Genomic DNA, 21,086 nt, shown 5'->3' on the forward strand with positions numbered 1-21,086 from the left:
ATATTTGCATATAAAGCAAACTGGTCTTCTATAAAACCCTGAGCAAAAACTGTATTTTCCTGGGGAAGATCCAAGTTATGGATTATTCTCATTGCTTTACTACTGGAAAACAAGCAAATACAGCGGAGGAGAAAGGGCAAAATGGCGTCTGACAAAGAGTGGTCTGCATTGTGTAATTATTGCTGCCTCCACCGTTCCCATACATTGCAGCCTCCACCATGCCCTTATATTGCAGCCTCCATAGTGTCCTTAATGCAACCTCCACAATGTGCTTATATTGCAGCCTCCACTGTACTTTATTGCAGCCTCTACCGTGCCCTTATTGCAGTCTCCACGTGCTCTTAGGGCAGCCTCTTCCGCGCCCTTATTATAGTTTGCGCTGTGTCCTTATTGAAGCTACCACCATTTCCATACTACAGCCTCCATTGTGTCCTTGTTGCAGCCTCAATCCTAGACATCTCATTACAATCTAGAGGTTAATCAGTAAGGATCGCCAATGTGATCTTTACTGCAATTCCCCGAAGGTGAGGTCCTGTGCGGGTGTTTCTTCACTCCCCCCGTCACCCGGCTCCATAACAGTGCAGGCAAATATGGACGAGATCGTCCATATTGGCCTGCATGCACAAGCGACGGGGCACCAGCGATGAACGAGCGGGGGCCGCACATCATTCATCACTGGTGCCTCCACACTGCACGATATGAACGGTATCTCGTTCATTAATGAATGAGATCGTTCATATCTGTCAGTATTATCACCCAGTGTGTAGGGCCTATTACACACATGAATCAGGCCCAATATACTAGCTATACGAGAGCCGGTTATGAGCTTTACTGAAGGATTTGATTTCTAAAATCTCAGCAGTAGAATCTGCATTTGTCCCAGTATTTCTAAATTACCAAAGTCCATACTTTCTGGTGCACAAGTGTGCAGCTTCGTCATAAAGAGCACTTTCCAGACGTGTCCACATACACCAATCCTCAGACTGCTCCAAATTTCCCCAGACTTTGCGAATTCCCTGCGCCAAGCAACCCGCACTGGCATCACCAGTACAATAAAAAGTACAATGCAGGGGCACCCTAATTAAGGACGCTGGCACTGCATGTATAGAGGAGACCTAACTCATCGCACCGTGCACGCACTCACAACCCATAGGATTGCATAGGTGCGTACGCTCCTGCAAACAGGTGGCATGTGGGCGCAAATAAATGCAACTGCAAAGTTGTTTTAAAGTGGCAATCACTTACAAGGCATGTGTTTGCCCCTTTTAAAAAATATCCAAGATGGCCGGCATCTCGCATCTCCGGCCATCTTGGAATGCATCACATCTGGTGATAGTATTTTTTTTTTTTTTTGTGGCCTCGTCTCTGCTATTACCTGGGCCTCATTCAGGTAAAACACCCCTAATCTGTGTTTAGATACCGACTGTATGGTTTAAAGTTTACAAGTCTTACAAAGGGTCACTTTCACCTGCTCACCGTGGAGAAACTCATCTTGTGGAACCATCACTCAGGAGAAGGCAGCTTCTCCTGTCACTGGACACAAGTGACATCACCGAGTCACAAATAACACTGCACCCTTTTAGCTCACGGTTCACCCTGTGCCTTGGTGATGTCACAGGTCCCAAGAGAACGGATAGGTTGCGCACTCGCTAATACCGCCTCACATGTGCTGCAGCGGATAGGTACATTACACAATGAGAAAGAACATAGAAGCACTTTAGCTTGTGAGCTTAATTAATGTAAAACACATTTACATAAATAACAAAAATGTACTAGCAAACAGGCTTACAGCTATACACAGGTCGAGCTATTTGCTATAAATGTACGCGCAGGACAAACGCTTGCATGAGATAAAGTGCACCTCGCCCATCAAGAACAATATGAAAGAAGAATTTGGTTCTAGTGCTCCCTACCCATTACAATATCATACTTCTATTGCTGTTACTAGTACAGGTAAACGCAAGTAAACCAGGTTTCAGCAACTACCAATCTGTGTATCACTGATCTGAGAGGCATGGATGGGATCAGTAGTTAGAGGGTATGCTGATCCTTGTAGTGCCATATTAGAGGAACCACGTTTTTTTTCCAGGTGTTATTCTCCTTTCCTGCCCACTTCACTAGGAAGTAAGTGGGTGGGTACCGTCTGTTCCTGGTGCCTGGGAAAGCTACCCAAAAAATCGTGGGTCTCCAACATGTTTTGGGAGAGTAGGTAAGTATGCAGACAGTAGGTGCTATTATCATGTAACATAGGACCATCAGAGCAGAGACGCCTTGCCGTGGTTGGTGGCTTACCATATGTCTGCAAATGTATGTAACTGTGATCTCTGCATTACTATTATCATGTAGGATGTACGTCTCTTTTGCTGGTCCATTGCAGTGTGCGTGGGGAATATGTTAATTTTTTTTCTAGTCTAAATTAACGCCTCCCTTACATGCACCTTGGATGGTAAAATAAATGATCTATTGAGCTACTGTGATCTGCCCACGTGCACCAAGTAAAAGTGCACCACCCAAGAGGGACGCGGCGGAACACACATAACAGCGAGAGCATCATACAGCTAAAAATACAACACTGGTTATATTCTGGATTTGCTTTATCAACTACACTACCGTACATAACATTTTCTATAGTTTCAGTTTTACAAGTCCCAGTAAAAAATATAGATTTCAACGCTTTTAACATGCCTGGGCATTTCTGTAATAACAGTGCGCCTGATTTAGAGATGGGTGCAGTTTATACGGAGCTGCTGTGCGATAATATGCTAATGTCGCAGGGGGCGTCTTGTGTAAATAAATTTGCGGGTTTGCATACATCTCTGAATTAGGCCTATTGTGCAATGAATTACTATATATGATTAATGTAACTTATAGTTAATGTAACAGTTTGAAAGCAGATCACTTACCCCCTGCGCAGGGGGCTCCAGAGGGCTTGAGGCCCCTTGAGAAGCTGCTGCCGCTGTGGGTGGTGGTGTGGTAGTGGCTTTCAAAGACTCAGTGATGTTTCCACCTCTGTCTTCCTTAGGAGACCCCATGGCCAGCTCGGTTCCGTCTTGAGCAGCAGACTCAGTAACGCTCGGCGGTGTGGTGTCCTCTACCGACAGAACCTCTGTAAGTTGTGCATTACTGCTTTCTCCATCACGGGTTAGCTCAGTGGATGCATCTGGTTCAGCAGAAAGACAAGCTTCATCATGTCCATGTACCAGACCAACCGCTGCTGGGTCCAGCTCATGGTTGTGTCCTCTCTGCCCAGGTTCTGTCTTTGTATCCTCCTGAGGGAAGGTAGGAGAGGCGGCATCTTGCTGGGGCACTAGCTTTGTGGTGTCTTCTTCATACGACTTCGTGCTGGGAGCGATCTCTGATGGTGGCGGTGATGTTTCTTCTGGAAGTATCTCTCCTGCCTTTATCACAGGAGAAGCTACATCCTCTTTCTCAGAGACTAAAGAGTCTTCTTTAGGGAAGACAACTGCGCCAGCTTCCGGTGGGTGAGGCTGTGATACCGGATCATCCTCCGGAGAAGAGGAGGAATCTTCCAGGACTTTATTTGATGGGAGAGAGGTTGCAGTAGTCTCTTCTAATGGAGGTCGCACGTCTTCTTCTGTAGGCAGAAGATTGGCTAAGTTCTCCAGTATTGGTTCCGCAGTTTCACTGGATGAAGTAAGAGGTGTTTCACCTTCTGCCCTCTCCGTAATCACATCTGCCTGATAACAGAGAAGAAGAGAGAGTGGAACTATCAGGGTCTAGACAATGAGTCTCAGATATAACACAAAGACATCTGGGGCTACACTTTGTCCTGACTTCCAAAGACTAACGCTTAGCGGCTGGTTCTGAGGTACTTGCCGCTGCGACCAACTTAGTGTCTCCTGCTGTTGCCGGGTCTGTTACTTTATTATAAAGCTAGTATCACCCCTTCCCCTGACTTTGTATGGACAAAGACCTCCACGTTCAATGTCTGTAGATGCTGTAATACCACTTGGTGCATCTTTAGACGCCACCGTCAGTCGCACAATGGAAACTTGCAAATTTTCCATCTGAGAATGGCCTCCAATGTGAATGATTAGGCGTCTGTGTACGTAACCCATTGTCAGTGACACACCCAGAACACTGCCATAACACGCCCCACAGGACAGTCCGTTTCCCTGTGTCTGAATAAACACTGCCCAGGAATGTACAACACATTCTCAATCAAAACTCTGAGACCAATCACAACTGCACCTTTGGGCAGGACGCATGTCATATGGACTGTTTAAGGGATTTTCACGTGCACGCATTAGCAAACATTCGCTCTATGAACACCGGCATTGTATGCTACTAAGGCCGTTACTGTGCAGATTACATTTCCTTTTATATTCATTTTATGAAATATTAGACTATGAGGCTCATAACCCAAAGAAAACTAGTGTTCATTCTAGCACCCTGCACCTGTCCCAACCCGTGCAGTTCCTCTTTCCTGCCTGGGATGTCGCTATCTGCTCTGGTGCTTCTAGCACACTCTGGTCTGTATCTCAGCACTGAGTGTGCTAGAAGCACCAGAGCAGAGAGCGACACCCCAGGCAGGAAAGAGGAACTGCACAGGTTTGGGACAGGTGCAGAGTGATTGTTTTCTAGTGTTCATTCTATCACTCTGCACCTGTCCCAAACCTGTGCAGTTCCTCTTTCCTGCCTGGGGTGTCGCTCTCTGCTCTGGTGCTTCTAGCACACTCTGGTCTGTATCTCGGCACTGAGTGTGCTAGAAGCACCAGAGCAGAGAGCGACACACACAGGCAGGAAAGAGGAACTGCACAGGTTTGGGACAGGTGCAGGGTGATAGAATGAACACTAGAAAACAGTTAATGCTACTTATAAATGTATGGACATGTTTTGATGTGTTAAAATGATTTTGATAAGAGAATAGGTTTGCCCCATATCGTGACCAGAGTTAGCTAAATGTGATGTGTGGTTATCCCTGATTGATGGAGAATCAGGGATAGCCACAGAAATAGAGACACGCCATAGACTAGCGCAGCTAGTTTGGTGCCACAAAGCCACTTGCGCTGTCCCTCTGCCTCATTTGTAACCCCCAAAATTAAATCAGTGGTACATTCGTAAATAGTAGTTTTGAGAAGTGATAACTGATCTGATCTCTTTTTGCGATTGACAAGGAAGAAAAGCGCTATGTTCTCCCGTGCTGGAGTGACGCAGGGGCTGAAGTGCCCCGGTCCCCCCAGATTCTTGGCTCAATCAATGCTGCGCACTGCTGGAAAAATGCAGCCGTAATCAGAACAGTCTCTTTTAACAACATGACAATATCCAGCCAAGAGTGGTTCGACATCTGCTGCTATGCAGCGCATTTTTAAATAGCCTGTTTCTATTTTAGGAAAATGCAGCAGAATCACCCTTGTTTCAGCTATTTTAAACAGGCAAACAGAAGTGGGATATTGGCAGCAGCTCTGCATCAGAGACGGGCAAATTCTTCTCTGACAGTACATAAAATACATTAAATAATAATAATAAAAAAATAATAATAATATTTTCTCCGCGCTTGAGCGTGCAGGCATTGTTTTTCAATCAATGTATGTGATAGGGGACAAACTCATTATACAAATATAGATATGGAGCCCGTCCAGGAATCATTGCTGCATGCCGAGATGCCGCCTTAATTTCCTACTATGCAAATTGATTAGCAAGTGTCAGAAATGCAATGACTAAAAGAGATGACACAACCCGAACAGGTTGTTAGAATGTGCTAAAAATGTTTATTAAATTGCAGGTACAACATAATGTGTTACAAGACACTTGGAACAGTCGCCCACAAGTGTTTGTGTACAGCGGCAAAGGCAGGCTTCCTGTCTATAATGTACCAGAGTACGAGTTGTACTTGTGCCTACGCTATCAGAATGTCCAGGAGACGTCTGAATTCTGGGGAGTTCCTCCAAATCACTCTTGGGGCAAAATGCAGTGAATTGCATCACTAAGCTCCCTGCAGTGACGCAGAGTGGTGAGGAGCGCGAATACAAAGTATCCGAGCCCAGAGTACATGGGGGAGTGAAACCACACAACCGTCTGCGGGGTACATACGCCATGGCGGTACAGAGCCACGCCCACTGCATTGGAAACGCACCCCCCCAGTACAGAGCCGCATTTGACATCCCTGCACTGGTCTATTGGACCTCCCTGTTGGAATCTTTAGGAGGGGGAGGTGCCAAATGTTGGCATCTATGACAATGCTCCAGTCACACTGGAGGCGGCCATTTTGTCAGATGAACCAATATTCATTGAAATGCAGACTATCCAGTGATATAACTTAGACCCAGTGGAGGCAGCCTGTCTGTGTTCTGAACTAATATACACAGTAAAAGCACAAAATACCTCATGTTATGCTAGGTCCTGGTGAATGGATAGGGTGGTGAATTGGCGGGCAAAGTATTGCACCAGCTGACAAAATGGCTGCCTCAGGTATGCACAGATGACAGGACCACTTCGCAGTATAATGTTCCTCTGCAGTAAATTGCATTAAGTTTAGTACCTATGGTATAAATAAGTTCTGGCCATCTTAAAGAATAAAATAATACATTATAAAGAATCCCTACTGTAAAAAAAATAAGTCTCATTTAAATCATTAATCCTTCCGCGGCAATGTCTTTGGGCATAAAAAAATAGTAAATGACTAACTGCTGCAAGGTATAGGGAGGAGCGTGTCCGTATATTAGCTGAAGCATTATATAAGGATAATAAATAATCCTTTTTCCGCTTTGTTAAGCGTGAAGCGGAGCAGATGGGGTTAACGCTTGTGTGTACAGCGAGATTCATAACTTAGCAGAAGGTCGTTATAATCCTAAATCTATTTGACTTCTGCCATATAGATTTATGATTCGGTCTGGCTATTTTCTATTATCTGTGCGGCAGGTTTCCAAGTGCTGCGGCTGCAGATTTAGGTTAACTGTGTAATCACTATACGACCCACTCTAGCAGTTCGGAGTAGACTTCGCGCCGCGCTGCCTCAGACGGCCTTGTTATCGGCCTGCGCTGGGGTGACATTACACTGAGGAAAAACCAGCGGGCGCAGTTAGAGATCACCCTACCGTAACCATATAAGCAAAAGGGACTGTAAAAGGTAGTACTTATATGCTCCCTCCATAATTACCTTCTGGGGTGTTTGTTTTTGCAAAGACATAGCACAAAAAATATTAAAATTAACAAAAAAGCAATTTCCATGTTGCCTGTTGGACTATACTAGTGTTCACGCTAGGCTGTTTCAGCAGGGTGCCGCGCCCTGCCCGATTTTTTAAAGGCAAAATCCGCCCTGCCCTTTCTGCGGCGCCCTGCTAAACAGCCTGCCCGCTTCCTGCTCTCCCAGTGTGTATAGATGCCGTGCACATGCGCATAGCATCCATTCACATTACGGGAGAGTGCTTGGGGAAAGCCCAGCACCTCCGTAGGTGCTAGGCACGCCCTCTTTAATGACGCCGCCGTCCGAGCATGCCCCCTTTAGTGACGTCTGTTGGGGCCGCACTGCCCGCTCTAAAGACGTCTTAGAGCCATGCCCCCAATTTCCATAGCCACGCTCAGTTTTCAGACGCGCACACAAATGCCCTCACAGACCGGCGCCCTGCCCTCAAAAATTCCAAGGGGGAACACTATACGCTGCCTTAGTATATTACTCATTGTCTTATGTGCTAAATACGGCACCTTCCTGCACACCCATAATCACTGCAGTGTACCTGGGGATGTTCCACACCGTGTGTGTGTGTGTGTGTGTGTGTGTGTGTGTGTGTGTGTGTGTGTGTGTGTGTGTGTGTGTGTGTGTGTGTGTGTGTGTGTGTGTGTGTGGTAATTGTTGAAAGAGGAATGTGCTATTATGAAGACTCCAGAGACGCTTCATGCCCTACCCCAAGATGGCTGTTGAGATCACTACGGAGCATGTGCAGGGGCCATCTTGGCTTTACTGTGTAGAATGACATGGTGAGTAACAGGAGTCTCCTGCTTAGCTCTTATGAGAGACCTGCATATGGAGCTGTTCCAGCATTCCTGCACCGCTACCTGTTTGCTCACTGGCAGGTGAGTTGTATGAAACCCCACTACACTCAAGCTCCACTCCATCACCAGTGCACATGTAACAGTGAGTACGGCTGTGTACATTTAACAGTGAGTACAGCTGTAGCTGCTATCTATATAGAGTATCTATATAACTCTGCAATGTCAACACGGACACGCACATCATTTCCAACAGTAATGTGTCTAAAATAAAAAGATAAACACTAGTTAGCAATGCATAGTAAATAGCTACACTCTATGTGGATAGGATTTCTATAACTGAATGGAGCTCAATTAATCTCATGTCTTCGAAGAAAGTAAAGGGGTCATTCCGTTCTTTCTTTTTCCAGCTCTGCGCTGTGGAGACAGTTATCTGCTGTAGAATAGGCCATTGCTAACAGAGCCGTATATTTAGTCAGTGACGTAGAACAGTAGTATATACATACCGCAGCCTTGACAAGGAAATTACTATACACTAGGGACCTTGAGTAAAGATATCTGTTCTGATATCCACGCTGGGCAAAGGCATTATATAATGTAACATTTCACAGTTCTGCCACAACCCTTATCCCACACCAATGAGCCCCAATAATGGGGAAACAGGCTGCTCCGTCCGTGCACCATGGTTTATTAGCATAAGCGTTTCATATATTGTTCTCAGCTGCAATACAATACAGAGAGAACAATACAGCAGGGGATTAAGTCATTACAGCAGGGGAATAAATCCGACTGCCCTGGCTCAGGTAATCTTATTAAAGGGATAGATGAGCAGGGCTCCATCTGTATTTACGTGTCCCTGTCTGTGCTGAGCTGAGTGTTCCCCTAATATCCTACTAAACATCTGTGCTAGAACAATGAAACAAATAAAAAGGAAAGAGAACGGTTACGGTAAAGATTATTTCCGCCCAGTAACCACACTCACGTTTTCCGCATGGAAGTGGTCAGGGAGGGGACCCTCGGGAACATCCATATCTGTAAGGGGACAAGAAATTAGACAGTTACCACATTTTACATTATTACTGGAGATTGTTATGTTTGATGGGAAATTCTACATTTTGATGACGCTATCCTGGCGTCTTCTTGTGCCGCGACCATGGCCCCATATATCTACATGAATATCGACAGGCAGAATGTCAACATGTAACGTGTGAACATACAGAAGAATTGACATAATGTGTATGTAGACATTTAGAACACGTTAACATTCCGGAGTTGACAATTGGACCCTCTACATATGCAGTGTTAATCCTTTGAATGTTCTATGGTTTGTACGCCCGCTCGCGCCTGCAAAGACCGGCGACATCACTCAGCCGCCCCCTGCGGATTTCTATTCAGACATTTGCTGCAATAAGAAATGTTATGAAAAATCCTTATGTTCAAAACAGGTGCTGGCAATCACAAATAAAGAGAAAAGTCCAGGAGCAGAGCATTGTGTCCTCCTGGAGAGGGTCATGTTGGGAGGTATGACATAGGTATGAGCACTGGGTCAGTATTAGGGTACAGCACAGGTGATGGTAATCATACAGTAAGAGGCAGGAGCAGAGCATTGTGTCCTCCTGGAGAGGTGATGTTGGGAGGTATGACATAGGTATGAGCACTGGGTCAGTATTGGGGTACAGCACAGGTGATGGTAATCATACAGTAAGAGGCAGGAGCAGAGCATTGTGTCCTCCTGGAGAGGTGATGTTGGGAGGTATGACATAGGTATGAGCACTGGGTCAGTATTAGGGTACAGCACAGGTGATGGTAATCATACAGTAAGAGGGAAGAGCAGGAGCAGAGCACTGTGTCCTCCTGGAGAGGTCATGTTGGGAGGTATGACATAGGTATGAGCACTGGGTCAGTATTAGGGTACAGCACAGGTGATGGTAATCATACAGTAAGAGGCAGGAGCAGAGCATTGTGTCCTCCTGGAGAGGTGATGTTGGGAGGTATGACATAGGTATGAGCACTGGGTCAGTATTGGGGTACAGCACAGGTGATGGTAATCATACAGTAAGAGGCAGGAGCAGAGCATTGTGTCCTCCTGGAGAGGTGATGTTGGGAGGTATGACATAGGTATGAGCACTGGGTCAGTATTAGGGTACAGCACAGGTGATGGTAATCATACAGTAAGAGGGAAGAGCAGGAGCAGAGCACTGTGTCCTCCTGGAGAGGTCATGTTGGGAGGTATGACATAGGTATGACATAGGTATGAGCACTGGGTCAGTATTAGGGTACAGCACAGGTGATGGTAATCATACAGTAAGAGGGAAGAGCAGGAGCAGAGCATTGTGTCCTCCTCCTGGAGAGGTCATGTTGGGAGGTATGACATAGGTATGAGCACTGGGTCAGTATTGGGGTACAGCACAGGTGATGGTAATCATACAGTAAGAGGGAAGAGCAGGAGCAGAGCATTGTGTCCTCCTGGAGAGATCATGTTGGGAGGTATGACATAGGTATGAGCACTGGGTCAGTATTAGGGTACAGCACAGGTGATGGTAATCATACAGTAAGAGGGAAGAGCAGGAGCAGAGCATTGTGTCCTCCTGGAGAGGTCATGTTGGCAGGTATGACATAGGTATGAGCACTGGGTCAGTATTGGGGTACAGCACAGGTGATGGTAATCATACAGTAAGAGGGAAGAGCAGGAGCAGAGCATTGTGTCCTCCTGGAGAGGTCATGTTGGGAGGTATCACATAGGTATGAGCACTGGGTCAGTATTGGGGTACAGCACAGGTGATGGTAATCATACAGTGAGAGGGAAGAGCAGGAGCAGAGCATTGTGTCCTCCTGGAGAGGGTCATGTTGGACATAGGTATGAGCACTGGGTCAGTATTGGGGTACAGCACAGGTGATGGTAATCATACAGTAAGAGGGAATAGCAGGAGCAGAGCATTGTGTCCCTCCTGGAGAGGTCATGTTGGGAGGTATGACATAGGTATGAGCACTGGGTCAGTATTGGGGTACAGCACAGGTGATGGTAATCATACAGTAAGAGGGAAGAGCAGGAGCAGAGCATTGTGTCCCTCCTGGAGAGGTCATGTTGGGAGGTATGACATAGGTATGAGCACTGGGTCAGTATTGAGGTACAGCACAGGTGATGGTAATCATACAGTAAGAGGGAAGAGCAGGAGGAGAGCATTGTGTCCTCCTGGAGAGGTGATGTTGGGAGGTATGACATAGGTATGAGCACTGGGTCAGTATTGGGGTACAGCACAGGTGATGGTAATCATACAGTAAGAGGGAAGAGCAGGAGCAGAGCATTGTGTCTTCCTGGAGAGGGTCATGTTGGGAGGTATGACATAGGTATGAGCACTGGGTCAGTATTGGGGTACAGCACAGGTGATGGTAATCATACAGTAAGAGGGAATAGCAGGAGCAGAGCATTGTGTCCCTCCTGGAGAGGTCATGTTGGGAGGTATGACATAGGTATGAGCACTGGGTCAGTATTGAGGTACAGCACAGGTGATGGTAATCATACAGTAAGAGGGAAGAGCAGGAGGAGAGCATTGTGTCCTCCTGGAGAGGTGATGTTGGGAGGTATGACATAGGTATGAGCACTGGGTCAGTATTGGGGTACAGCACAGGTGATGGTAATCATACAGTAAGAGGGAAGAGCAGGAGCAGAGCATTGTGTCCTCCTGGAGAGGGTCATGTTGGGAGGTATGACATAGGTATGAGCACTGGGTCAGTATTGGGGTACAGCACAGGTGATGGTAATCATACAGTAAGAGGGAGTAGCAGAGCATTGTGTCCCTCCTGGAGAGGTCATGTTGGGAGGTATGACATAGGTATGAGCACTGGGTCAGTATTGAGGTACAGCACAGGTGATGGTAATCATACAGTAAGAGGGAAGAGCAGGAGCAGAGCATTGTGTCCTCCTGGAGAGGTCATGTTGGGAGGTATGACATAGGTATGAGCACTGGGTCAGTATTGGGGTACAGCACAGGTGATGGTAATCATACAGTAAGAGGGAAGAGCAGGAGCAGAGCATCGTGTCATCCTGGAGAGGTCATGTTGGGAGGTATGACATAGGTATGAGCACTGGGTCAGTATTAGGGTACAGCACAGGTGATGGTAATCATACAGTAAGAGGGAAGAGCAGGAGCAGAGCATCGTGTCCTCCTGGAGAGGTCATGTTGGGAGGTATGACATAGGTATGAGCACTGGGTCAGTATTAGGGTACAGCACAGGTGATGGTAATCATACAGTAAGAGGGAAGTGCAGGAGCAGAGCATTGGGTCCTCCTGGAGAGGTCATGTTGGGAGGTATGACATAGGTATGAGCACTGGGTCAGTATTGGGGTACAGCACAGGTGATGGTAATCATACAGTAAGAGGGAACTGCAGGAGCAGAGCATTGTGTCCTCCTGGAGAGGTCATGTTGGGAGGTATGACATAGGTACGAGCACTGGGTCAGTATTAGGATACAGCACAGGTGATGGTAACCATACAGTAAGAGGGAAGAGCAGGAGGAGAGCATTGTGTCCTCCTGGAGAGGTCATGTTGGGAGGTATGACATAGGTACGAGCACTGGGTCAGTATTAGGGTACAGCACAGGTGATGGTAATCATACAGTAAGAGGGAAGAGCAGGAGGAGAGCATTGTGTCCTCCTGGAGAGGTCATGTTGGGAGGTATGACATAGGTATGAGCACTGGGTCAGTATTAGGGTACAGCACAGGTGATGGTAATCATACAGTAAGAGGGAAGAGCAGGAGCAGAGCATTGTGTCCTCCTGGAGAGGTCATGTTGGGAGGTATGACATAGGTATGAGCACTGGGTCAGTATTAGGGTACAGCACAGGTGATGGTAATCATACAGTAAGAGGGAAGAGCAGGAGGAGAGCATTGTGTCCTCCTGGAGAGGTCATGTTGGGAGGTATGACATAGGTATGAGCACTGGGTCAGTATTAGGGTACAGCACAGGTGATGGTAATCATACAGTAAGAGGGAAGTGCAGGAGCAGAGCATTGTGTCCTCCTGGAGAGGTCATGTTGGGAGGTATGACATAGGTATGAGCACTGGGTCAGTATTAGGGTACAGCACAGGTGATGGTAACCATACAGTAAGAGGGAAGAGCAGGAGGAGAGCATTGTGTCCTCCTGGAGAGGTCATGTTGGGAGGTATGACATAGGTACGAGCACTGGGTCAGTATTAGGGTACAGCACAGGTGATGGTAATCATACAGTAAGAGGGAAGAGCAGGAGGAGAGCATTGTGTCCTCCTGGAGAGGTCATGTTGGGAGGTATGACATAGGTATGAGCACTGGGTCAGTATTAGGGTACAGCACAGGTGATGGTAATCATACAGTAAGAGGGAAGAGCAGGAGCAGAGCATTGTGTCCTCCTGGAGAGGTCATGTTGGGAGGTATGACATAGGTATGAGCACTGGGTCAGTATTAGGGTACAGCACAGGTGATGGTAATCATACAGTAAGAGGGAAGAGCAGGAGGAGAGCATTGTGTCCTCCTGGAGAGGTCATGTTGGGAGGTATGACATAGGTATGAGCACTGGGTCAGTATTAGGGTACAGCACAGGTGATGGTAATCATACAGTAAGAGGGAAGTGCAGGAGCAGAGCATTGTGTCCTCCTGGAGAGGTCATGTTGGGAGGTATGGAGCTGTGAAGTTTAGTGGAGGAGGGTTAATGGTATGGAGAAGTTTTTTAGGGTTTGGGCTAGGCCCCCTAATCTCCGGGTCTGGGACTCAGGGTCGACAGTTTCTAGGACGGTATCCGTTCACATGGTCGACCATGTTATGGTCGACAGTCATTAGGTCGACCACTATTGGTCGACATTGACATGGTCGACAAGGACACATGGTCGACACATGAAAATGGTCGACGCATGAAAAGGTTGACATGAGTTTTTTTACTTTTTTTTCTTTTGGGGAACTTTTCCATACTTTACGATCCAAGTGGAGTACGATTGGAACGGTAATCTGTGCCGAGCGAAGCGGTAGCGGAGCGAAGGCACCATGCCCGAAGCATGGCGAGCGAAGCGAGCCATGCGAGGGGACGCGGTGCACTAATTGGGGTTCCCAGTCACTTTACGCAAAAAACGACACCCAAAAAAAGTTAAAAAACTCATGTCGACCTTTTCATGTGTCGACCATGTGCCCATGTCGACCATGTCAATGTCGACCAATAGTGGTCGACCTAATGACTGTCGACCATAACATGGTCGACCATTCATACCGGAACCTTCTAGGACGACACCCATTAGGTAGACAGTGAGTAGATCGAAACAGGAATTAGGTCGACATTGAAAAAGGTCAACATGAGTTTATATTTTTTGGTGTTGTTTTGTTCGTAAAGTGACCGGGAACCCCAATTAGTGCACCGTGTCCGCTCGCCATGCTTTGGGCAAGGTGCCTCGCTACGCTCAGCACAGGTTACCGCTCCCAATTGTAGTCCACGTGGATCGTAAAGTATGATAAAGTAAAAATAAAAAAAAGTGAAAAACTCATGTCGTCCTTTTTCCATGTCGACCTAATGGCCGTGTCGACCTATTTCCTGTGTCAACCTACTGTCGACCAATGGGTGTCAACCTGGAGGAGGATGCTGTACAGCAGATACAAAGTATCAGTATTTGTTTACTTTTCTTCCTATTGTTTTGTATATAAAAGATTTCTAGTCTACAAACTAACCGTCCTTTAACAATACACATCTTGCCATGGACAGAACAATGATAACGCAGAAGCATAACAACATGTTCATATAAATGAGACATAGGAGGTATTACCTTATGGGCTCTCTAGGCTGCACAGAATGAAGGCTCCCCCCCCCCCCCCTCCCCTTTCTGGAAGAGCATCAAAAATCCATAGTGCACATTACAATCCGCCTATTCACAGAGAACTCACTGATATCCAATAGAAAAACTCAGCAGAAATATCAGAAATGAAGGAATAAATCAGAATGAATCAATGAATAAGCATACAAATCAGCAGACTTATACAGAGGCCAATAATCCACATTAGAGGCTGGGACTCTGGCAATAGCCAACAGTGCACATTAGCTCATCAATACAACATAATACATATTACAATCAATCCGTACATTAACAGCGCTGATTTATAGTTAATCTTATAGCACTGCATTGAGAAGACATATACATATATATATATATATCTTTTTAGGCAGCATTGTACTAGTGTTGCAACCTTAAGGGGTGGCAGACACCTATAACAAGGCGGTTGTGTTTTAAATTTCTTCTTAACAATTTTTTTATATACAATTTTACCACTGAGATCTTAATCCACAAGTGGCGCTGTATCATCCTTCGCATTAATATATATATATATATATATATATATATATATATACACACACACATATATATATATATATATATATTAAAAACTTTTGATACTGTAGGGAGCCGCGATTCAAAAAGATTTGTGAACCACTGCTTCGGACTCATTGTATGTGTGTATATGTATGTATGTATATATATATATATATATATATATATATATATATATATATATATCACAAATAGAAATGGATTCTCGTGGGAGCCAATATGCCTTTTGTATGACAATAATTAAAAGTTTTTATTGTACAGAAACAAACGATATTTATCCTAAGCGTTCGTTATTGACACAACCTTCTAAAAATTCATATAAAACAATATTACAATCTTATACATAAATTACAGTTGGATGTGAGGATTTTACAGCCAGGTGATCACAGTCAGAACTCGAAATGGATGTATCTCCAACCAGATGTCTGTGATAAGGACTTTGTTAACCAGACGTTGCAAAACCCAACGCGTTTCGTCCGTTAGGACTTCATCAGGGGTTTGGAATCTGGATAGTTACAAATGGAAATATATAAATCATATAGTCTTCATTAATAAGACATATTATTATCCAGGTAAGTATTCCATTGAAATCTATTGTGGATTAACATACGTACCAGTTCTTATAGTAGGAGTGATTACCATTGATTAGAAAGGTTTAGAATATCCAATGATTACATCCAATCACATATTCAATTCGATAAATATAATATCTGAAACATTATCGTTATAATAATCAATAAACATTATCCTTATACAAATGATAAAAGGAAGAGGGAGGGAGAGTCAAAAGAAGAGAAAAGGGAGGGAAAGTCGAAAGAATATTATGAATGTCAATATAAATCAAATAGCTCCGTATTTATCCACATAATAAACATCAATTCAACTGATGGAAATGATACAAAGGGCAGGGTCTACAAGTATCAGAAACCACCAATAGTTATAGAACACTCCAATTAAAGTCCACATAAAACTTCAAATTCACAATATACACACAATTATATCCACATTACAACTCATTGTACAATACATACCTAGATAGACTTCAAAAAAATATATATAAATTTGGTTGAAATTAGATGATGTTACGTTCCCTAAAAGGGATAAAGATAAAATAGTTTTTTGTCACTCAAATGATTGTTAATAGGAAATGTTCCTGTAACATCCTGTTTACCATTAAAATAACATAGATGCTACCAACAAATCAGAGAAGATATAACAACTTCCTCAATTGATTATAAGAAACCATGCTGATGTCAGTATTTAATGTAAGGTATTTAAGGTGATTCAAATAGAAGAACTTTTTTATCCAAAACTAATTAATAAATGATGTCTTTAATCTAACATGCAATGGGGAGTGGTATATTCAATCAATCATTAGAGAGCCAATTAAGTTCACAGCTGTAATTTATAACCAGCAAGAAGAACTTTTTAACATCTGAAATACTAATCTTAACATCATATGGTATTTAATATTTGCACTAAATTAGTCTGGTTCTTACCTATTTTCAATCAAGAATGGTGGAACCTTATAGTCTACCTCTGTTTATACATGTCACCAAACAGAGAACTTAGGAAAATTTCAAATCCTGAACGAAACTATTCCCTGTGGACAAGTAAATCTAAATCAGTATATTACAATCATACTAAAATTAAGTAGTTACTCTTAAATTAAGGAATCCATTCATCTAATAAATTTTCAAAAAGACCATCCAATAACTAAGTTCCAAATATACAATTATAATACTCAAACTTACTTTTTACAGGAACAAGTGCAACCTCACTGAATCCCAACTACAGAATGAGAGGCAATATAAGGACATCCCTTTATAGCTCCCTTGATATTACATCACTTCCTGCTGGCTGATTAATTGATTTATTATTAGTTAGTGATGTGTTAGGACCTCATAGTACTATGTGAAATGCCATTCTTACTGGTTACCTAACAGATCCCCTAAATGATGTCTTTAATCTAACATGCAATGGGGAGTGGTATATTCAATCAATCATTAGAGAGCCAATTAAGTTCACAGCTGTAATTAATAACCAGCAAGAAGAACTTTTTAACATCTGAAATACTTAACCTCATATGGTATTCAATGATTGCACTAAATTAGTCTGGTTTTTACCTATTTTCAATCAAGAATGGTGGAACCTTATAGTCTACCTCTGTTTATACATGTCACCAAAAAGAGGACTTAGGAAAAATTTCAAATCCTGAATGATACTATTCCCTGTGGACAAGTAAAACTAAATTAGTATATTACAATCATATTAAAATTAAGTAGTTACTCTTCAATTAAGGAATCCATTCATCTAATACATTTTCAAAAAGACCATCCAATAACTAAGTTCCAAAAATACCAATATAGTACTCAAACTTACTTTTTACAGGAACAAGTGCAACCTCATTGAATACCAACTACAGAATGAGAGGCAATATAGGGGCATCCCTTTATAGCTCCCTTGATATTACATCACTTCCTGCTGGCTGATTAATTAATTTATTATTAGTTAGTAATGTGTTAAGACCTCATGGTACTATGTGGAATGCCATTCTTACTGGTTAACTAACATCAATTCTGCTTCCTGACATTATAAAAAATAAGGGGGGACAAAATCTGAACGCTACATGCGTTCCACTCTCACGTGCGTGTCAACGCACCGCACTTACGGTTCCGGCGGAAGTACGCACCGCGTGCGTGTCACAGTCACGCACTTCTGGCGGATGTACATCACATGCGAGTCACGATCGCTGTTTGCGTACCATGGTCCCGTAGTTCGATGGAGATGTGTCAGCGGATGTTAAATTTTGTGGTTAGCTTTAGGGATTCTTTCTGTGATGAATAAAGATTAAACAAAAATTCTTTATAAGGTCTACTATTAAAGAGTTCTTTGGTCATTAAAGTCAAACTCTTTTTTCACAGTTAGAATTGTAACATTAATATTGAATTCTAAATAGTAATAAAGTGCTGTTATCTCATCAATTAAATAAAGGTATTAATAGTGCTATTTATTAAATAAGTGTTAATCAATATAAGTGACCAATTTGTGATAAATAATATTAATTATAAACTATTTGATAAAAAATATACTTAAAGTGACTTATTGCAATAATAACTAATAGTATTGATACGACATGTTTCAAATTTAAAGTTTAGTGTTTAATTGTCTGGTTCAAATTACACCGACAATATTAATATAACCAACATCAACATGATTTCCCATTTACAGAAAGATTCACCACATATTACATTTCATAAGAGTTATATATTGATAGACCATGAACATACTATATATACTTAAATCATCCCTAAGTTGTATATTCCTTTTATCAAACTTAAACTAAAAAAAACTATAAACATAGGGGGAGGGGGGGGGGGACTGTAAGATGGCCGGACTAATAGGAATGGTTAAATACTATTCACTTCTCTTTTATTATGAAGACTATTATAGGAAAGACACAATATCAATATCTTCGTTTAAGCCACCAGGAGTGAGAGTGTTCAAAGAGTAGATCCAAAATGTCTCCTGTTTGGATAAAGTTAGATCTCTACTTTTTCCTCTAGGATCTGATGGAATGTATTCAAGAATGGTAAAGGAGAAATTCTCCTTAGTCACAACTGAATTGTGTTTATCCATAAAGTGTCTGGGGAGACTATGGGACGTCAGTTTGTTTTTCACGTTCCTCATATGTTCTTGTACTCTGATTTTAATCATTCTCTTAGTTTTGCCTATATACGATAGGCCACAGCTGCAAGTGATCCGATAGATAACATATTCAGTGTTACAGTTCACAAGGTATCCTAATTTGTACCATTTCCCTGTTTCCATTTTAATATTAATGGATTTACGTTCCATAAATTTACAACAGATACACTTTGAACATGGATAACAACCCTTTGTAGGTATAATGGAGTCTGGACAGCTTCTGTGTTGTACTAAGTCAGATAGTCTACTTGGTGCTATTATACTTTTCAGATTGGTGGATTTCTGGAAGACCAGATTAGGTTTATTTGGAAGCGTAGGGCCCAAAATTGGGTCCTTCAAAAGTAAACCCCAATGGCGTTCCAGAATTTTTCTAATTGAATGATTTTCACGGTTAAATTGTGTAATAAAAGGTCTTAACTGTTGTCTTGCTGGTTCAATCTTATCCTTAGGAAGTAACATCTTATCTCTTTCTTGTAGAGATGCTTTTATTTTGGCCTTAGAGACCATATCAACAGTATAGCCCCTTTCTTCAAATCTCTTTTGTATGACTGCTGCCTGATCCCAGTAGTCTTCAATGCTGGTACAATTACGTCTTAAACGGAGAAATTGAGCGTATGGCACATTGTTTTTCCATGCTGGAAAATGACAACTAGTTTGCGGGATGTAACTATTGGTGTCCACTTCCTTAAAAAACGTTTTTGTACTAATCTTTTCACCTACTGTTCCCATTAAGGTGAGATCAAGATAGTCTATCTTCTGCGAATCAGTTTGATAGGTGAATTTTAAATTCAGATCGTTGATCTGAATGGAAGCCATAAAGTCATCAATACTAGCTCTATCTCCTTTCCATATGAAAAGAAGATCGTCTATGTATCTGCGATAGAAAACAATGTTTTCACAATATTCAGAACCATAAACAAATGTATCTTCCCATTCCTTCATAAAAAGGTTAGCGTACGATGGGGCAAACTTAGTCCCCATCGCTCTACCTTGTTTTTGTAAATAGAATTTGTTGTTAAATTCAAAAAAGTTGTGGTTTAGAATAAATGTTATGCCTTCCAGCAGAAATGACACATCCTTTTTGGATAATTCGGGATCATTAGATAGAACTGCTCTAATTGACTCTATACCCTTAGAATGCGGGATAGAAGAATATAGCGCTTGGACGTCCAGAGTGAGCCAATAATAATCCTTTATCCAAATAAAGGAATTTAGTTCCTGGAGGACACTTGTAGAATCTTTAAGGTATGAGTCCATTTTAGTTACATAAGGTTGAAGTCGAATATCAATATAGTGCGACAAATTAGAAGTTAGAGAATTCACTCCTGCCACTATAGGTCTTCCTGGTGGATTTGTATTACTTTTATGTATCTTTGGTATGTGATAAAAGTTCGGCACTATTGGATGTTTCACGTCCAAATAATCGAACTCATCCTTGCAGATCAAATTGTCCCTCAACGCTCTCATTAACAGACAGGTCAATTCCTCTTGGTAAGTTTTAGTAGGATTGCCAGGTAATTCAATATATGTATGCCCATCTAGTAGTATACTAGAAGCCTCATTCAAATAGGCTTCTCTTGTCTGAAGGACCAAAGCTCCTCCTTTATCGGCCCCTTTAATCACTATGCTCTTATCTTTTTTAAGGGACTTCAAGGCTCCTTTCTCTTGAGGGTTCAGATTATTTCCATATTTAGAACTTTTTGATTTCATTTTTCTAAAGTCCTCCTTTACAGACTCATAAAATATGTCCAAATTACTACTTTTAGATTCTACAGGGTAAAACTTAGAAGGTAATTTTACCAATGGAGGTTTCTCTTTATTGGAACTTTCAATTGGGGGATTTTTAAGAAAATGTCTATGGATGGTCAATTTCCGAATATACTTATTAAGGTCTATAAATAAATTAAATTTATTTACATGTGAATCCGGCGCAAATTTTAAACCCTTCTCTAATAAGGAGCTTTCCGCTGTTGATAACTGTCTCTTTGCGATATTGACAACCCCAGATGGGACTTCTCTTGATGGAACAGTGCTCTTCGTTTTTTTGGGCTTCTCTCTGCCCCCTCTACGTCCTCGTTTCCTCCA

The 21,086-nt window shown here is 42.8% G+C and overlaps 1 protein-coding gene and 1 long non-coding RNA gene across 2 annotated transcripts in view; both read right to left on the reverse strand.

The window, feature by feature from the left end:
• The window catches only part of TEX55 (testis expressed 55), a 94,764-nt gene that overhangs the window by 41,169 nt on the left and 32,509 nt on the right, over positions 1-21,086 (reverse strand). Inside the window, exons 2-3 of the mRNA XM_063956772.1 lie at positions 8,933-8,982; positions 2,904-3,698 (exon numbers count right to left, since the gene is read on the reverse strand). Coding sequence (XP_063812842.1) covers positions 2,904-3,698; positions 8,933-8,980 — 843 coding nt within the window. The 5' untranslated portion in view covers positions 8,981-8,982. The remainder of the gene's footprint in view (positions 1-2,903; positions 3,699-8,932; positions 8,983-21,086) is intronic.
• LOC135050334 (uncharacterized) lies at positions 14,821-18,169 on the reverse strand. The gene is made up of 5 exons (XR_010241600.1): positions 17,676-18,169; positions 16,793-16,896; positions 16,325-16,384; positions 15,908-16,003; positions 14,821-15,798 (listed from the first exon to the last, which is right to left on the reverse strand). It is a non-coding gene; the product is annotated as an uncharacterized LOC135050334 (long non-coding RNA).

This window comes from Pseudophryne corroboree, chromosome 2 (genome assembly GCF_028390025.1).
Source record: "Pseudophryne corroboree isolate aPseCor3 chromosome 2, aPseCor3.hap2, whole genome shotgun sequence".
NCBI lineage: Eukaryota > Metazoa > Chordata > Amphibia > Anura > Myobatrachidae > Pseudophryne > Pseudophryne corroboree.